The sequence below is a fragment of the Chenopodium quinoa genome, unplaced genomic scaffold (genome assembly GCF_001683475.1).
Source record: "Chenopodium quinoa cultivar QQ74 unplaced genomic scaffold, ASM168347v1, whole genome shotgun sequence".
NCBI lineage: Eukaryota > Viridiplantae > Streptophyta > Magnoliopsida > Caryophyllales > Amaranthaceae > Chenopodium > Chenopodium quinoa.
Window position 1 is genome coordinate 105,132 of NW_018742241.1, and position 18,911 is coordinate 124,042.

General features: G+C 34.2%; 1 protein-coding gene across 1 annotated transcript in view; it reads right to left on the minus strand.

The window, feature by feature from the left end:
• Positions 1–757: 757 nt before the first annotated feature.
• LOC110736599 (cellulose synthase A catalytic subunit 8 [UDP-forming]-like) overlaps positions 758–18,911 on the minus strand; it is a 36,917-nt gene continuing 18,763 nt past the window's right edge. The window contains exons 12-25 of the mRNA XM_021916863.1: positions 10,395–10,799; positions 6,282–6,483; positions 6,069–6,148; positions 5,915–5,966; positions 5,666–5,816; positions 5,166–5,435; positions 4,242–4,587; positions 4,011–4,148; positions 3,494–3,619; positions 3,184–3,396; positions 2,658–2,901; positions 2,362–2,561; positions 1,816–2,169; positions 758–1,628 (exon numbers count right to left, since the gene is read on the minus strand). Of these exons, the coding sequence (XP_021772555.1) occupies positions 1,041–1,628; positions 1,816–2,169; positions 2,362–2,561; positions 2,658–2,901; positions 3,184–3,396; positions 3,494–3,619; positions 4,011–4,148; positions 4,242–4,587; positions 5,166–5,435; positions 5,666–5,816; positions 5,915–5,966; positions 6,069–6,148; positions 6,282–6,483; positions 10,395–10,799 (3,369 nt within the window). The 3' untranslated portion in view covers positions 758–1,040. The remainder of the gene's footprint in view (positions 1,629–1,815; positions 2,170–2,361; positions 2,562–2,657; positions 2,902–3,183; positions 3,397–3,493; positions 3,620–4,010; positions 4,149–4,241; positions 4,588–5,165; positions 5,436–5,665; positions 5,817–5,914; positions 5,967–6,068; positions 6,149–6,281; positions 6,484–10,394; positions 10,800–18,911) is intronic.

The following is an 18,911-nucleotide window of genomic DNA, read 5'->3' on the forward strand; positions in this document are numbered from 1 at the left end:
GGCGCCAAATTGTTTCGGGTGAAAACAATGGGACCTTGCCGAAGGTCCGCTGAAACGGAGAAGGCTGGATTCGGTCCAAGTTATGTTGGGCCGAAGGTTTCCTGCACAGTAAACACACGTAAACTAGCCTCGGGGGTGTTGCCGAGGAAGGCCCCTCCGATGCTAAAGTCAGTACAATGTGTAAGAAGAGGACACTATGCAAGAGAGTTTGTTGCTTGAGGCTTTAATGGAATATATCAGAATATATGAATGAACATATGAATGAACCTATGAATGTATCAATATTGATGGCTTTTATACCTCATCATACATGGAGAGGTTGGGCCTTAGCCCAATTGGCTTGCTTTGTGGGCTGACCTTTGACTTTAGCACAATTGGAGAGTTGAACCTTGACCTTGGGCTTTTAATTAGATCATTTAATATCTAGGCCCAATTGGACTAAATTGGACCCAAACAACTTCAATGGTCAAATGTTCAATGGCCAATTTAAATGTATTAGTATCAGATCATAATTAGCATGACTATTTAGCTTTAGACTAATCCATAATAATGTTGGAAGGTAGGAGGATCCACACTTCATAATTTTACTGTTTATATTATTCATGACGTTGTTTCTTTTTCTGTTAATCTTATTATACTCAAAATTGAAATTCTAACCAGCGTTAACATGAGGAAAGTTAACGGTGTATGATTATTTTATGGTAATGACAACTCAAATTACTGAAATGGTTTGTGTTAGTTCCCTTCAAGAAAGGTATAGATGTAAACGGGATTTGATCCCCACCTCCAAGATTTTAACCAACAACGCAGTTGTTAACATTCACGTTTGTACGTAAAAGTATGAAATGCATCACACCCTTTTGTTCCTAGAGTAATTTCCTAAAAAAGAAAGACACCCACCTAATGCCATAGCCCATAAGTGGAATTTGCTTAAAATTTACTCCAACAGCTTATGATCAATTCATACATATATCAAAAAATAAACCAAAATTATTCTAGAAAGACACAAAAACTATATGCTATGATTTTGCTTGTTTTTTTCAACAATCAATGGAAATGCAGCTCTGAGCAATACTCTTACTGTCCACCTTGCTGACAAACGGGTCGATTTTGACCCAAACAAGGGAGAAAACTGAGGCCAACAGCACTGACCACAACACCACAATAGTAGGTGTCCTGTTTTGCTTTCCCATAAGACCCTTAAGGAAGGGGTACAGATGGAGGATCACCCAGAAGGAAAAGAAGACCTTTCCGAAGAGTGGTCCCCACGAATCATAGCCGTTGTTCAAGGCATCAGAAAACCCTGCCACCACTCCGACGATGTTGAGGATGATGAGGGTGGTGGGAGGGATAAGAAGGGTAGTCCACTTGAAAACATAGAGTTCTCCAAATTCAGTGTCATCAGCTGATTTTGACGTGACAGTGAAGTTGGTGTCTAACCCTGCAAGCATCTTCAGCAGTCCTTGGAAGACAGCAAACAGGTGAGCTGAGACCCCTCCAATGACCCAGAACTGCTCGTTCCTCCACAAGTCCTCGATGCCTACTCCACTCCATCTTAGTTCTAACACACTGACGAGTATGATGGACGTGAAGAGGCCTAAGAAGAGCACACTTGCCAGGTTTGATAGCTGTAAATCAGAAGAACAATGTCAAGTTTACATACTGAAAATGTAATTCATCAGTTTTGTAACTTTCTTAGTTTCTTAGCCATTTTTCATACGAGTCAATTAAACTAGTTGCTGAAATTCTGAAATAGTACTGCCTTATCTGAGGATTATTGAAATATTTGGTGCTGATGATGTAAAAAAAACTTACAGTAGGTATGATGAACTTTCCGGTGAGGAGGCAGATAGCAGGCAATGTACAGTAGGCAACAAGAGGAAGGGAAGTAAAAGGGTAAACAATGGTATTAATGTATGCCAATCTTTGAAGCAACTTAAGGCGGCCAGCTCCAAATCCATACCAAAGTGGACAATGTCTACTAAAGAAAATCTCCACTGATCCAAGAGCCCAACGAAGGACCTGGTGCAGTCTATCAGACAAGTTAATTGGTGCAGACCCTTTAAAGCAAGGCCTTAAGGGCATACAGTATATTGATCTCCAACCACGGCATTGCATCTTGAACCCAGTCAAGATATCTTCTGTAATAGATCCATATATCCATCCAATCTGTCAAAATGAAAAATAGGAGGCGGTCAATAACATGCCCTGTATGATATTGCCATTCGTAGAGGGTCTGAGGATGTTGAAATGTGATAGGGCTAGTAAAACCTTAATGTACATCATAGTATTTTCAAGAGATTCAAAAGACTGCTAAGAAGTTTTGATAAGATTGCATAATCTTGCAACAAGTTCATTTACCTCTTTTCCCCAGGCTGTCTTTTCTTCATACCCACAGCTAATGACATGTATCGCTTCCTTGATCAATGTTGGTGAGTTAGCAGAATCTGGAACACCTCCATTCTCCATCAATGTAGACTCGATGAACACAGTGGATAATCCAAATGTCTTCTCAAAGCTTGTTTGAGAGATTAACATTGATCTATCATATTCATCATAATCTGTATTTTTATTTAGAATAATTAGTGTTAATCCTGTAAGTTATTTATGCCTGACATTCTTGATATATTAATAATTACAGGTATAAGTAAGCTTACTGTTGAGCTCCTTGAGGTTAAATATGGCAGATTCTAGATCTTCACGTTTTGAATCACGGTTAAGCTCTGAGACATCTTTTTCTTCCTTCTTCTTGGAAGGACAGCAGCAACAGGAAGACGAGGATGATTTGGATAAACTAGGTAATGATGGTGGTCCATAGCCGTATAGTGCTTGCCTATTGAACACACAACCAGTTCCGACATAAACTGGCCCTTGAATCCCATCAAGTCCTTTCATATTAACCTGAAACGAGTTCAAGGAATAAAGGACAGGAAAATAAAGAGAGTAACACCAGCTTTTTCCTAGCTATGAATTGCCTACAGGTCTTATTTTTTACAATGCCATTGAGTAGTGCAAAATTGAGTAAGATAATCTTATGAGAAAATGTCAGCTGGAAATTCTGAAGGCAATGAAGTCATCCTAGCACAATGATTTATAGGTAAGGACATTACTTTTACTTCCAAAATATGCATAAAGTATATTAAAAATTTGTAATAGAGATTTTAAAGATAGAGTGTATCTTACATCAAAGAAGACAACATTGCGGTTGGCATATCGATCACTCTTGTCAATACCATCAAATCTTTGAGGGAACTGAACATAACAAACATCCTGACCGACTACAGGGTCCATCAGGAAGCACATTGCCTCGCGAACTGCCTTGCTGTTGTTGACATAATGATCACAATCAAGGTTCAAAATGTAGGGAGCATTTGTGAGGACTGCAGATACTCTAATCTGTGAGAAAAAAAGAATTTATATGAAATGTTATAAGTAGCATCTTAAAGGTAGATTTTATGCTAATTTGTGGTTAATTAAGGTTTTGGATAGTTACCAAAGCATTCTCAGCACCGGCTTTTTTGTGATGCTGAAATCCTGGCCTCTTTTCTCTTGAAACATAAACGAGCCTTGGAAGTTCGTTACCTTCTATGTCAGGAGAACCAGTATTTCCAAGGAAAACCTACAAAATTCCAAATTGGTAAATGAATATGTAAGATGTATATAGAATCAGACTAGCATTTGCAGGTAAATGAATATTGCTTCTGACTGTCACAGAATTACAACCACGCATAAATCATCTAAGCCCCTTGCTGTCATGTACTAAAGGAAAATTCTTGAGGTCATATACTTGGCGACTTTGGTAATCCAATGACTACAAGATTCTTGCTTCATACAGCTGATCTAAATTGCCAGGACCGCCCTGATATCCCAGGTTCAGGCAGATGTTTTAGCCACAACATCAGACATGACATGGGGCAGATATTTTAGTCTCAAATTTAAAGTTTGGCTGAAACATATGACCAACTCTAGTTACATCTTAAAGACAAAAACAAAGATGTAATAATACACACCTGGATCATTCCTGGATGATCACGACTATTGTTTCCTGGCCAAGGTGTTCCATCTGCCATAGTCCAGCCTTCGTCTGGGGTTTTTTGTGCCTTGGCAACTAAGGCATTCATCTTCACTTTGTATTCTTCATAATCTCTCTGTCATATAAAAAGTAAACATCATAAGATCACTGCCTTTACAAATCATTGTAAATACAAATATTACATGAATTAGTCACATGAGTTGCATACTTTCATCGCTCTGCGTTCCTTCACAAAAGAAGGCTGCACTTTGTCCCTAAGGTAGTCAATCTTCTGTGAGAAGTAAAACTCAGGAGCTCGCGGTTCAATCTCATATTTCTTGCAAAAAGGAACCCACTTTCTTGCGAATTCAGAAGTCTCAGCAAGTGACTCAAAGGTAAGCATTGCAGCACCATCATCAGATACATAGCAGGAGACTTTATCAACAGGATAGTCCACAGCAAGGATGGAGAGTACAGTATTGGCTGTGATTAAAGGCGGTTCTTTCAATGGATCCACGGTACTCACAAAGAAGTCCACAGCTGCAAGCTGTGAAGGTTCTCCTTCTCTTTCGTACCTGAAAAAATTAAAATAATTAGCATAAATGAAGAGGTTAAGACTTCTAACATGTTATACTCGAATAACATTGATTTTCCTTTCACATCTTATTTGTCTTTCCATACATTAGCTACTAGATTAATATGAAAATTATACGAAGTATGAACTCATGACTCATTACAACTACAATGATTCTTTGCATAATCCACTACTTCAATCATATTCTTTGAACTTTTATCCAAATACTGTAATAATTAATATGCTAAAAAACACATTGATATCATAGCAAATGTATCATTAATATAACATCATAAGATCATCATCATATAATTTCACTTTAATACAAAATTAATGATTGAGCAATTGGTTTCAAGGATGCAAAAAAGCAAATTGGATCCCTCTCATCATGAGCCACAAAAAGCAGAAAAACATTGTTAGATGGAAGTAATACAAATCAATAGTTTGTCATTGTATTCATATGAAAAAGTCCATACCATAGACATACAGCAGGGTTTTGGTTTCAAATGATGCATCAAATAGCCTAAAGACTACGTATTATACAACAAAATCATCACGATGTTGTTAACATAAAAGTACCTCAAGGACAACTGATCGATGAATGTCTCCCTATTGATGGGCTGCCATTTAGGAAACTGATCCAAAATCCAGGAAAAAGCAAACCAGATCTCACAGATAACAGAAGTAAGCCATAGACCAAAGGCACTATCCACAGGATTTGTTAATCTGTAGTGGAAAAACAGTGCAAGAATAATCAACCGCACAATGATCATGATCCTGTATGAGGTGATCTTGGTTCTTGGGATCGGAATAATTCTTGAAAGTGGCTGTGCAGCAGCCTCTGAAAACCTGTAACAGAAACACACATCTGAGAATTATGGATTCCTTTTTCTCAATCCAACACGCTTACATATCATATTCTTGATTTATGAACGTGCTTAGTTCCAAAGGCATTTCATGAAGAAATTTTATAAGGTTACAATTGCACAAAATTAAGTTAACTTGGTTCAACAAATGTTTTTCTTCTTTGATGCACTTGCAAAGTGTTATGATCAATTCTTATCAAAGCTAAAACTTACTGATGTTCCTCCATCTGTTGTTCTAATGGAACTTGTTCAACTTCTTTTGAAACTTTAGACTCTTTAACATTCTTTTTCTTCTTGTCTTTCCTTTCTCTCCAACTCTCCACCCGATGCTTCCATATCGAGCTTCCAGATTCACTATTTAATTCTGATAAAATAGACATAAAACATAATTGATTTATTAGTTATGCAACCACTAATATGAAAAGTTCGAAATAAACTTCATGAATTGTTATAAATGCTCACCACTATCAGCTGTGGAGATAGTGCTCATGTTTCGAGCATGTAGGCCAAGATCCTGGTACCGATTCAACCAAGATTAATCGATCAGTATACAACATAACATAAATTTAATAAACTTTATCTTAAAATTTACAACTATGGCTAACCATTTTAATACCTGCTCATTAGTGAGATGGGTTGTCTTGTTCTTGTGACTACCAGATGCCTCAACACCGCCCTCATCATATGTCACATTATCTAATGATTCATTCGACATAAGTTAGAATCTAGCAATACTACAGGAATTAAACTTTCCACATTTGCATAAAATTATTATGATGCAACACGAAAAAATGATTAGGACTAATGAGAAAGAAATCAGGTGACACACCTTCGTAGGGAGCAGCACAACGAAAGCAAGCCTTTTTACCTTCTTTAATCTCATAATCAACACAAGCCTTACAAACAGGATAATTGCATTCAAGGCAAGCCACAAACACATTTCCATTCGAATCAAGTCCTACTGGCTCGCCGCAAGTGTTACACTGTGGAAGGCCAGATTGCATCATCTTTGGCTGCTTTTCTTTCTTTCTCTACCAATAAACCTGAGTTTAGCTAAGTCTTTATATTAGATGAAGATACTCATCACTCATTATTCAGAAGCAAAGGTGGTGTAGAGCGGATTTTGTATGGGAGAGTTTGGTAGAAGAGTTAGTTTGGTGCCAATTTCTTAAGTGAATAAAAGAGGAAAGAGAGATGAGAAGCAACGTCTTAGTAAGTTTGAAAAATTGCGGGAGTTTTAAGGAAGATGTTTCTGTTGTCAAGTGTACATCTTTTAACTAATCAACTACTTTTTGAAAAGGCACAACTCAGCTATATCTTATTAATTTTTCATATACCTAATTAATCTATAAACAACCCTGATTTAATTGATTTTAAGTAAATATTTTTATGTCAATATCTTTTTTTCTTTGGAAAATAATACTCCAAAGATGAAAATAAAAAGATTTTAAAATACTCTGTAGCAAATCATATCATATCACTAATAAATAAAGCCGGTCTTGCAGCTAGGCCACGAGACAGCGACACTTGGCATTCCAGTTTTTCGGATAGATTTTTTAAGTTAAGATTGTTGTATAGAATTTTATTATCGATAGAATTATAATATTTTATATATACAAAAATAATCATAACTTTTAATAAATATCTATAACTAAAAGCTATTTCCATCGTCAAATTCATTTTAAAAAATCTTTAAAATAAGATCCATTTATAATATATTTAATCACAAACTTTTATACGTAACTAGCCAAACCGTGTCACCAACTATTACAAGAGTTACTTTGTTAGTGCTATATTGGTCAGTGTTATAGTGGTTACTCAAGAGTTACTTTGTTAATGCTATATTGGTCAGTAACTATTACAAGAGTTACTTTGTTAGTGCTATATTGGTCAGTGTTATAGTGGTTACTCAATCAGTGTTATAAATAGGGGTTATTTAGTCAATGTTAGAGGTTACTTAGTTAGTATCACAGGGGTTACTCAGTCAGTTTTATAGGGGTTACTTTGTCCGGCCAGATGGTGTGGCTAACCGCATACAAAATGCATTGTTACTTAATTTATTTAAAAAAATATATTAGAGAATCGGTAAAAATAAGTTTTAATCAGTAAAAGTAATTTTAATTTGGTAAAAATACTTTCAGTTTAGTGAAAATAATTTAAGTTCAATAAAAATAATTTCAAGTCAATAATAACATATATATCTATTTACAAATAAAACTACAAAAAATACACTATTATATAAATATAAGTCATATGATATGGTATGTCTAAATATCCTACATTACTCCCTCCGTGTTTTAATAAGTGTTACACTTTGACCGGCACATAGTTTTAGGCAATTTAATTGACTTAAATAAAATAAGAGATAAGTGGGTATTTGAAGTATTAAAAAATTGTAAAAGAAAGATAATGGGATTAATAATTTATTGAAAGTAACGAATGTGAGAGGAGGGAAATAATAAAAAATTTATTAGTGGGTTTGGGTGGGGACCATGAGAGGAGAAAAATATAGTATTAAAATGTAGCTTTTTGCCGAAAAAAGGAGTATAACACTTATTAAAACACGGCTACATTTGGTAAGTGTAACACTTTTTAAAACACGAAAGGTGTATCAGAACGAATTATTTGACCGATTTAACATTCAAGTAAAAATATTATCTTAAAATTTTATCAACCATTTGAAAATCGTCCGGGCACAAAACTAGTATTAATAATAAAGTCGATCATACGATTAATGCGTAATTTTGTCGTAAGTTACTAAAATTATTATGATATAAATTAATCAAGTCTAAACACTACATATAGTACAACCGTTAAAGTTTTTTGGGCTTTGTGTATATTATATACTACTAAGTTAGAATTATGTTTATTGTAGAAACACTCTAAACACATCTTAGCGATTTAGTTAAAATCAAATTAAGAAGGTCACTATACTACTATAGTGTGGAATTAAAAATATCTAGATGAGTATTACAGGAATGATATCAATAGGGGCATTCATAGTCCCTTCTGATTTTATTTGAACTTTGATTGAGACATCAGAACTTAATTTTGTAGCTTGAGAAGCGAGCTTAAATACGAAGTATAATTTATGTGTTTTAAGGTACTTGTCTCATCTTTTTTTATGTCTTAATTTATATACTCTAATACTTTCACGGCATTTTATTCACACTTTTTCATCTAAAATACGCTATACTTTTTCAATTTTCACACTTAAATTGTGTTATTTGAACCATACACATATCATACACTATACGAATAAAATATTTTCTATCAATTATTAGTAATTTCATTGTTTCTTATATTCAGAAATCATCAAATTCATTGCAAGTGTAATTTATTATACAGTATGGTCTAATTAAATTATTTTATAATCCATATGTTACAATATTGTTTTTGTTTTAATTCAGGTGAAGCAATTTAAAAGCTGATATGTTAGGTAAAAAGCACAATCTGTCAAACTCAAAAACTTGTGTAAACATATGCCTTCACAATTGGATTAAAAAAGAAAAAAAACATCATATAAGCTAGTAAACCATCATACATCAAAGTAGGTGTCACATCTAATGATATTCAACTGCTAACCTAAGATTTTACATCACACTCAATTCCAATATCACAGCAACTCATTTATAAAGAGTAATATATTAAGTTCTTATAAAAGGGAAACCAAATACTAACACTTATCAGAGCCTAGACTCAAGCTTTACATACATGATATTAGCTGCTGCTAGGATGCTTGAATTGAAAATGGTTGTTCGCGACCTCCAAATTCCACGGCGGCATATCACAATTCAGCTATACAGCTACTATTATTGAGATCCTCGATGTCAAGGAAGGAAAACTCTTGAGAATAGCGGTATTAGAATGGTTTACATCTGAAAATCTATTCTAGTCTTCATTGCTACTGATGTCATCTGCTGCACTCTGGATTCCTGAATCAGTAGGGGTAGCGCGCAGTCAGTTAACCACTTAACTTTGTGAAGGACATACAAACTAAATTAAATTTCTTTCTGTTTTTCTTACCCCAAGCAGAGAAATGAGATGAAATAGCCGTTTCCCTTTATCTTCCGCGCAGTCAGTAGCACACCTAGATACAAGCAGAGAGGAGACACTACTAGTGACATGTATGTTGGGTCAGGATATTAACCAGGTGCAAATAACCTTGTCAGCTGTGGAGGAGCATCAAAGTTCAGACTCAGTTGGAGTGATCAAGTAAATGTCTGGAAAAATAAACATAACAAAACAGCTTGATTAAGAGGAGCAGATTTCAGTCAGAAATAATTGATGCAGTAAGCAGGCTAACCTGGCAGACGGTTAGACAGCTGACTGGCCTAATAAGAGATAGGATTTCAGACAGTAAAACAACGAAGGATTTGGATTTCCTTAATCCGCATAATGGCATACAGTTGCAGATGCTTAGGACAACAGAAAAAAAATGCCAATGTATAACATCTCAGTTGAAGGCAAATCGAAGCACAATATATCATGACAACTCTGCATGTTCGAATCAATATGATTTTCACCAGGACTATTACATTACTCTATATTATGGACCTAAAACAATTCATTTGTTCTATATGCATTCAATTGTTGATCGAATAATACAAAGATAACAATTCTACAAGTTAGACACCACATTTGAAAATTACAACAGCATCTGAAAATCAAACATCCTGTTCAAATAAAAAATTCTGACAGATAATGCAGCAATATTTGAGAGTTTACAATTGGTTTTCTTGCAAGATCTATGCTTCAACTCTGCTTTGAGCCTTTGTTATTCCGTGGGAATTCACTCTTCGCCCACCCATTGTAGCCTTGTCCACAAAGGATCTATGATTCCTCTTTGGTCAAAGGGATCTTGATCGGGTCATCTGATCATTTGAAGAATCATTGGCTCGTGCCCTCTTCAGCCTAAATTTATTCCATTCTTTATAAGCACTTTGACTAAATCAATGCGTATCCTTCTATCATCAATCAATGAGCCATCCATGGCATAGTAAGCTTGTTCACATGCTACTTTGCTCTCAAATTCAATGAAAGCAAATCCCACACTACCTCCATTCCTGTTACGAACAATAGTAACAGAATTAATAGCCCCAAAGCGTGAAAATACTGTGTGCAAATCCTCCTCCTCTGTAATCGGATTTAGTCTACATACAAACAACTGATTTTCAGGAGGCTTTGTATCTGCATCAGGGATATCACCTATACATTCAAGAACAACAGCTCTGGAGCATGCTTCCTTTGATCGAATAACTTGATCGAGCTCATGTGGAGCAAGACTTTCATCCACAGGCACCCAATCATCTTCGAGCCTAACATCATCATCACATACCTCTTCTTTCTATTTGCCTTGAGGAGTTACCAAACACGGCGAGTCTTCAAAAGGGTCAAAAAGTACATAAACGTACTTAATTCTTATGTTTTGAAGTGGTCTTCCCTTTTCATCAACATAATCACAAAGGCAGGGGAATTAACACCGGCGAGCATGTTAATTTTTTTTTTTTAAATTTTCGTTCGTTTGAAAATAACGCCTGAAATTTTATTATCTCTCCTGCCACATTCTAAAATTTCAGGCGTTTCAGGAAGGGAACACCTGAAATTTTAGAATATCCCGAGGTGGATTCTAATATTCCAGGCGTTCATGCCATGGAAGGAACGCCTGATAGTTTAGAATCTTTCTCGGGACATTCTAACATTTCAGGTGTTCCCCCCTAAAACGCCTAAAATTTTAGAATGTGCCGGGGGATATTTTAAAATTCCAGGCGTTTCTCCTACGATTACGAAATAAAAATAAAAAAAACGGACGAAAATTTAGAGATGCTCCGGCAACCTCTCCGGTGGTGTCGTCGCTTTCTCAAACTCGTCCATTCACCGCTTGTGCTAATCGTTGAAGAGTAAAGCAATTTTCTTAAAAAAAATCTGACGTGGAGTGGTGGGGGTGGTTGTTAGGTGGCGGTGGATGTTTGGTGGGTGGTGGGGTAACAAGAAAGAGAGTTTAAAGGAGGTGAAAGTGAAATAGGGTGAATTTATAAGGGGGCATGTTTGTATAGTCGTGTTAAAATACGGGCATCACCCAGTAAATACCGGACGTGATTTAGCAATTCATTGTTAAAAAATCGACACCGAGGCTCGTCACTAACAATACAGACATTGTGTTATTACTTGTAACTTTTGAGTTATGATTTAATTACCCCTTCCCTCTTCAATATTTATAGAATTATAGGCTATACAAAGATAACACATACTACTAAATAAAACTTACCATATATAACTTAGGATTGCATAACTTTCCTAAAATTACACAATACCAAATTACTATAAACCTATCCCATTAATCAAATCTAATCCAAATGTTAATAAATTTTCTCCCTAGTGAAATGTAAAAAACTTAATCCTCTTTATTTGGCTAATTATAAATATATACTTCGTATTAACCATAACATTATTGAGATATTTTTATTAAATTTTTTTTTTTTTAACAATTAAATATTTAACAATTTTTTTTTTTAAAAAAAAAGAAAACCATCCCACCAGCCCAGCCACTCCCTTGCAAACCCCAAACACCCTACACCCCGGCGCCGTCGTTCCCAGACCACCCACCTCTGGCGTTGGCATCGACCCCCCTCCCCATGAACCACCGATCCCCTCCCTCCCTCTCCCACGAAACCCCTAAAACATCCCGCCACTTTCGAAAATCCAAACGGCGGTGTTTGACAGAGGTGGTGTCGTTTAAAACCCAGAAGATTTGTGAGTTTACTGGGGATCGAAACGAAATTACAATTTTGTATAAAATCCAGTAAATTCATTTAAAACCCAGAAAATTCACGAATTTGTTTAAATCCCAGAAAATTGTAAATTTTAAACAAAATCAAACTCATAAGATCTAATTGAAATTGAAGAAGACTGATTGAACATCCTAAAGGATGATTTTAGGAAGTATCGGTGGAAGAGTAAAGCGGGACGCGATAAGGGGAGGGTATTCGAAGCGTCGCCGGCGCCGGAGAGGGATCGGAGTTCTGGGTGCGACCGTCGCCGGGGAGGCAGGGGGGTCGGGCTGGGCGTGGAGGGCAGTGGGGTGGCTGGGTTGGTGGGGAAAGGGGTGGTGGTTTTTTATTTTTAAAATATTATACTTAAAATAATTTAGTTATTAAAAAAAGGGTTTGTTTTGCCATGTCAACTTTTAAAGCTACAACCTTTTCAAGCTATAAAGTACTTCAATGATAAGCTAAAAGAAGTTGTAGCTTAATTTGCCACATCAATATTTCAAGCTATAAAATAATTCAATGGTTGGTTATAAAATTTTATACCTTGTATGTAATATTTTATTTACTACACAAGCTAATAATTCAAAGCTAGATATGGTTACCATATTGACAAAGTCAAGTTTGTTATTATATAAAGTAATAAAAAATTTTAAATTTAAAAATTGTCAAAAAAAAATTCAATGATAAATGAAACATACCGTACGAATGAATGTGTAAAACCTATAACCTTGTAAACTATAGGAGTAAATGCTAGGATTAAGGTCTACCTAGCTAAATGCTAGGATTAAGTTTAGTCATCATCACCTATCTATATGTCAGTTGATAATGATGAAAATAATATTTAAAATTTATTTTTTAAGAAAAAGATAAAAAAATGATGTTGCACTATCTTTTATAGCAATTGCATATCACGTTTCATGGAAAACCAATCGTGCCCCCGCTCTCCAAGTTTTTTAAAATAATTTATAAAATTTTCAAGGCTTAACTCAGCAGCACTGCTCAAGAGAGCAAGTATATCAATAGTGCTCCAATGGTTAAGCAACATTTTTATTATTTTTCCTATTTGCAAGCAGATCCTTAAAAAACACCATTGGAGATGCTCTAATAAAAATATATCATTAATGTTATGATTAATATCTTTTAATAACTAGCTACCAAAGATAATTAAGTTTTTTTTGCCTTTCACCAAAGAGAAAAATAAAAAAAACAATAGAGTAGCAAAGAGAATTTTCCATTTTTCTTTTTTTTTTTGACGAGATAATAAACTTACCTTTACCTATAATGTTTACTTGGGTTGGAGCTTAAGAGAGTAGAGAGCCATGTTTTGAACCATGTTAATAGTCACGGAATATAATTTTTTCATAAATCATATGATAGACAGCCTTGGTTAGCGGACTTAACAATTTGGGAGAGTGGGGAAGGTAAGAGAATCTCATCCCCAAATTGTCACTAGTGGGGATTAAACTTCCAACCTATACGTTCGTTGTACGTCGAACACCCAACCTCTTATAAGAAAGATGTTTATTTAATCAAATAAGCCAATTATCAATCATGTTATAAGTATGAAAATAAATGTATATAATTATAAATCACAAAGACTAATTAAAAAAGAATAAAAGACAACATAAATATTATGTACAAATCACAAGATGTTATTAAAAGTAGCAACTCAGTGCAACGTGTGGGCCATATATTAGTTGAGAGATTAAAAAACACTTAGCTTTGAATTAGAAAAAAAAAATCATGACAATTAATAGTACAAATGGCAAAATAAAAAAAAATATATATATATATAAAAAAATAAAAATAAAAATAAAAAAAATAAACCCTCTTATCTTGACATTTGTAACAATCTCTAACGGTATAATTTTAACTAATTGTGTTTAACACTATCATATAAGTGAAGGTAGGTGTTGACAACTTAATGTTCATAAAAATAAGGAGTACAATTTTAAATGAAATAATTCATTAATCAAAAGGCATACGATATTTTAAATGAAATCTAAATCAACAAATACATAAAATTGAATTAAATTAGCTTTCCTTCATCATAACTACGATCATTGAATAGATCATGCACTGTGGTACATCTCTCGCAGACATCGCTGGAATATTCAGTTTTTTCGAAGAGACGGTCTCACAATTTGTTGTAGTCATAAGGATGATTTCACCTGATTCACTTGAACGTATCTGAAGATTTGACAAATGTTGCGATCCCGGTTAACTTTTTACCAACCAACTGATAATAGAGCAAAAATTGAACCATACCCTAACACATAAAAAAACCCTAAACAAAAGCAAACAACTAAACTAACAAAAACTAACGACTTCACCATAGGGAGACACTCCACCATAGGAAGACACTACCACTCGTGTAGATTTATTGAAATTGAAATTGCAAAACTATAGAAAAATAAGGGGAAAAGGGTTGAAAATAGTCTAATTTCGGAATTAGACTATTTCCAACCTAAAAGGCCAAGAAAGGAAAAACCCTAAAAGAGAGGAAAAGAGGAGGAGAGGTTTACTTTTTGTAAAGAGTTTTTGACTTTTTGTAAAGAGTTTTTTAGTACAAATTTATTTTATGACGACTGTAATTGAGCCAAATTGACAATATGCTTAAATAAAGCACCAATTAAAAAAACACAATCAAATAACATAGCGAAACAATCCGTCAAAAGTTTTTTTTAAAAAAAAAAAATTCAAATTGTCAAAAAAAAATATTCAAAAATGTAAATATCACACTAATCTTTATAAAAATTATTAATCAAAAAAAAATCTTTAGAAAAATTAAACAAAAAAAATATTAAACTAAAAGCCTTAGAGATGATCAATACATATCTAATAATCAGATTCATTTTATTTAGATAAGAAATTCTTGTATACAAATATAAAAAAAAACTTACTTGTTTATCACTATCAATATCGATATTGTATTTGTAATATACCTCTTAGCAAAATAAATGCACGTTATTAATCCTTTCCCTTTTCATTCTACGAATAATATATAAATATATATTCAAATGTTTTTGATAGTTCGTTATTCTTGGTAACCTATCCTCGAGTTTGGTTTGAATTGACGCTACATCGATTGGTATCAATTGAGAATTCAATTCACAATTTTGAAGCAACATACTAGCAAAGCTAACATTTTTTTATTAGTGGGTTCAATTAATATGAAACAAATTATTTTAAAATTAAAAATTAATGAATTACGTGAAGATGAACAAAAAATAAATTGTTATTACAGGATGCCACCAATTTTAATGAAAAATTGGCATCATGCAATAACAATTGGAATACATGTTGTTAATACCTTTAATCGTTTTTTTTATTTTATTTTTTTATTTTATTTTCTTTTGATTCATATGAGATTACAAAATAAAACCAAACAGCAGCAAAAACAAAGAAATTAGGTTACAGACGAAGAAAATAAAATTACTACAAAGGTATGAAACATGTCATAGTCACGTCCCATTGTCATTAGAATGTAATTCCTATATTCACAAAAAAAAAAATCCAATATCTATCATTATGCGATTAAACTATACAAAAAAAAAAAAAAAAAAAAAAAAAAAAAAAACCGAAATAAACAAATAAAAAAAAAAACTTACTTGGCAAGTTTTAAGAAACTCTTGCAGGTCATAGGATAATCGATTGTGAAAACATCTATTACAACGTCAACATGGCTCATCACTAACAATGTGTTATACTTGTAACTTTTGAGTAATGAAGTAATTACCTATTCCCTATACTCTAAGCCTATATTTATAGAATAATAGGCTATAAAAAGTTAACTCATACAGTCATACCAATTAAAACTTTATCATGTATAACTTTCCTAAAATAAAATTTTACCATGTATAACTTTCCTAAAGTTACACAATACCAAATTACCATAGTCTGTCCAATAATCTAATCCTAATAATAATAACGAAAATTTGATTCTATTTTTTTTTTTTAAAAAATAAAATTCTATTAATCTAACCTTTAATCGGTTTTTTTTTTATTAATTCGACTTTTTGATTATTTCACAATAATTCAGTTTTAAGGGTGTTATATTCTATTAGGCCAAGGTGACTTGCTACCGCTTCTTCAAGTTTTTTTTTTTTTTTTTTTTTAAGTTAGAAAAGTTGAAAATGAATTAAAATAAAATTGAATATCAACCCTACCCAACCCCATTGATTCCGGCAACCTGAATCCCAGCCCGGCAACCCCTCCCCTTGACCTTCCTTTTCCGGCCAACCTCTCCCTCTTCCCCACTCTTTCAGCCGTTCCGGCTAGCCTCCCCCCAACCCTACAAAAACCCGAAATCCAAATCAAAACCCAGAATTTTAAATCAAAACCCATCGAGTACAAATCAAAACCCAGAATTCCAAAACAAGTTCAATAGTATGATCGATTGAATTTTTGATGAAATCATTGAGTTATTGAGGAAGTTCCATTCTTGATCTTGCAAAACCCTAATGAAATTGGGAGTTAATTCTAGGGTTTTGAAGATCGAAGATTTCGCGCAAATTGATGGAAATTAAAACAGAGAGACAAAGAGGGAAGAGGGTCGGGTTTTCGATGGTTTTGGGCAAAATTCGTGCCGACACCTACAAGATTCGCTACGAAAACCACTCCAAACACCCCGAAACCCAAAAATCGGCGATGGGGTAGAGGTTTTCGATGGTTTTGAGCAAGGTTTTGGGGGAGGATGGATGGGTTTTTGATCTGGTTTCGCTTGATGGTGGGTGGGGTTTTCTGGGTTCGAGGGGTTTCTAGGTTTCGACTGGGGTGGTGGCTGGTGGGGTGGGGTTCCTCGCTGCCGGAGGTGGAGGTGTGGTGGGCGGAGGTCTGGCCGGAAGTGGGAGACATTCATGGAGGTGTGGAAGGGAGGAAGAAGATGAAGAGGAAGGGGAAAAAAAAAAAGGAAAAACAGTTTTTTTTTTTTATTTTAAATTTTAATTTTTTTTAACTCAAAAATATTTTTTAGACAAATGAAAGGCAGGTGACTTGTTATTATAGGATAAGTGACCTGCTTGGCCTAATAAAATAGAATACCCCAAAATTTAGATTATTGTGTAATAATAGAAAGGTTGGATTAATAAAATAAGACCGCTTAAAGGTTGGATTATTAGAAATAAATTTTCCTAATAATAAACCTATCTTTACTTATTTACTCGTAGTATTTAAGACTCGAATTAGTGGGCCATCTTTATATTATGTGAATTTGAATGCATCTTTGTTCTTATTAAAATTACATTCAATAAATCAAATCAAAATCTAATCCAATCTGTGAATTTTCCTATTATAGCTTGACTTCTTTAATTGAAATTAAGCAATATCAAGTTCCGCCAAAGTTGTAAGATATCGCTACCATTCGTTCTTTAAAAAAAAAATCTTTAATTGGAATATTACATTAAAATTGAGTAAACTAAAAAGTAAGGTACTAATGTTTGCCGTAAGTTGCAGTTAAGGTACTCAAGTTTCAAAAATTAAGTATTCAACCCAAAATTCACCTACTACAATAGATTACTATTTGCAAAAAAAAAAAAAAAAAAAAAAAAAAAAAAGGAAAATTAAATTGCTGACATAATAACAGAGGGTACTAGTATTTGGTAACAATTATAACCTCACAACTTTTCTAATTCACCTTCTCTCTCCTCTCTTTACAGGTTAATCATTTCCACCATACTTTGACTCTCTGTACTTGCATCTTGTTCTTCACTCAAAAACAAACACCAGAGCACCACCAATTCCACCGTCACCCCCTCATCGTCAACTTCTCCCACTTCCCCTCTAAAGCCCTCTCCAATCCGACAACTCATAATCTCGCAAAGTCGTCATTCTCAGCAGTGGTAGGGCGTTTTCATCTTAGCGGTGGTTTTATTTAAGAATAGAGGACAAATTGAGTGGGGAAAGTGAAATCCCTAAATTTTAATGAAAATGTCATTGTTGATTAAGGTGAGCAAAATGGGAATTGAGCTGCATTATTGGTAGTGTTTTCACTGGTCAGAGGTGATGTTTTTGGATTTGGGTTTGGGTTAACAATTTATACCTGGTGTTACTGAGTTTAAAAGCCGACGACAAAAGCTTTGTGGCGAGAAGGAAGGCGTCGACCAAGGTTGGATAGCGTCGTAGCGATGGCTAATGAGTAATAATGGCAGGGGTCGTGGCGGCATAGGTTTAGATGAAAGCTTGGGTAATGAATAATGATGGCGCCAATGTTTGAAGGAAATGATAGCTTTTTCTTCTTCGAGGCAACACCTAAGCAATTTTTTTTTTTTTTTTTTTTTTAAGCTTTAAATGAGTTAACCAGTTGGTATAGGTCACCACCGGATTTCTGACCTCCAACCAGGGTTTGAGTACCTTATTTGCAACTTTTGAAACTTGAGTACCTTGTTTGCAACTTTTTAGCAAATATTAGTACCATATTTTTATATTTACTCCATTAAAATTATTTAACTTTAAAGGGCAGTTTAGGAAGTTCAAAGGTTGGACACTAATTTTTTTTCTCTCCCTCCCCCCTTGGCTTATACTACGTATAATAGATCTTTGTTTCAAGTACTGTAATTTTTTTCAACAATTCTACCAAACTATGCGATGTTGTCCATTTGTCCCTTGGCCACTACAATGCCTTCACAACAGAGAGTAAAAAAAAAAATAAAAAAAAAAAAAAATAATATCCCAGTAGACAAATCATATCA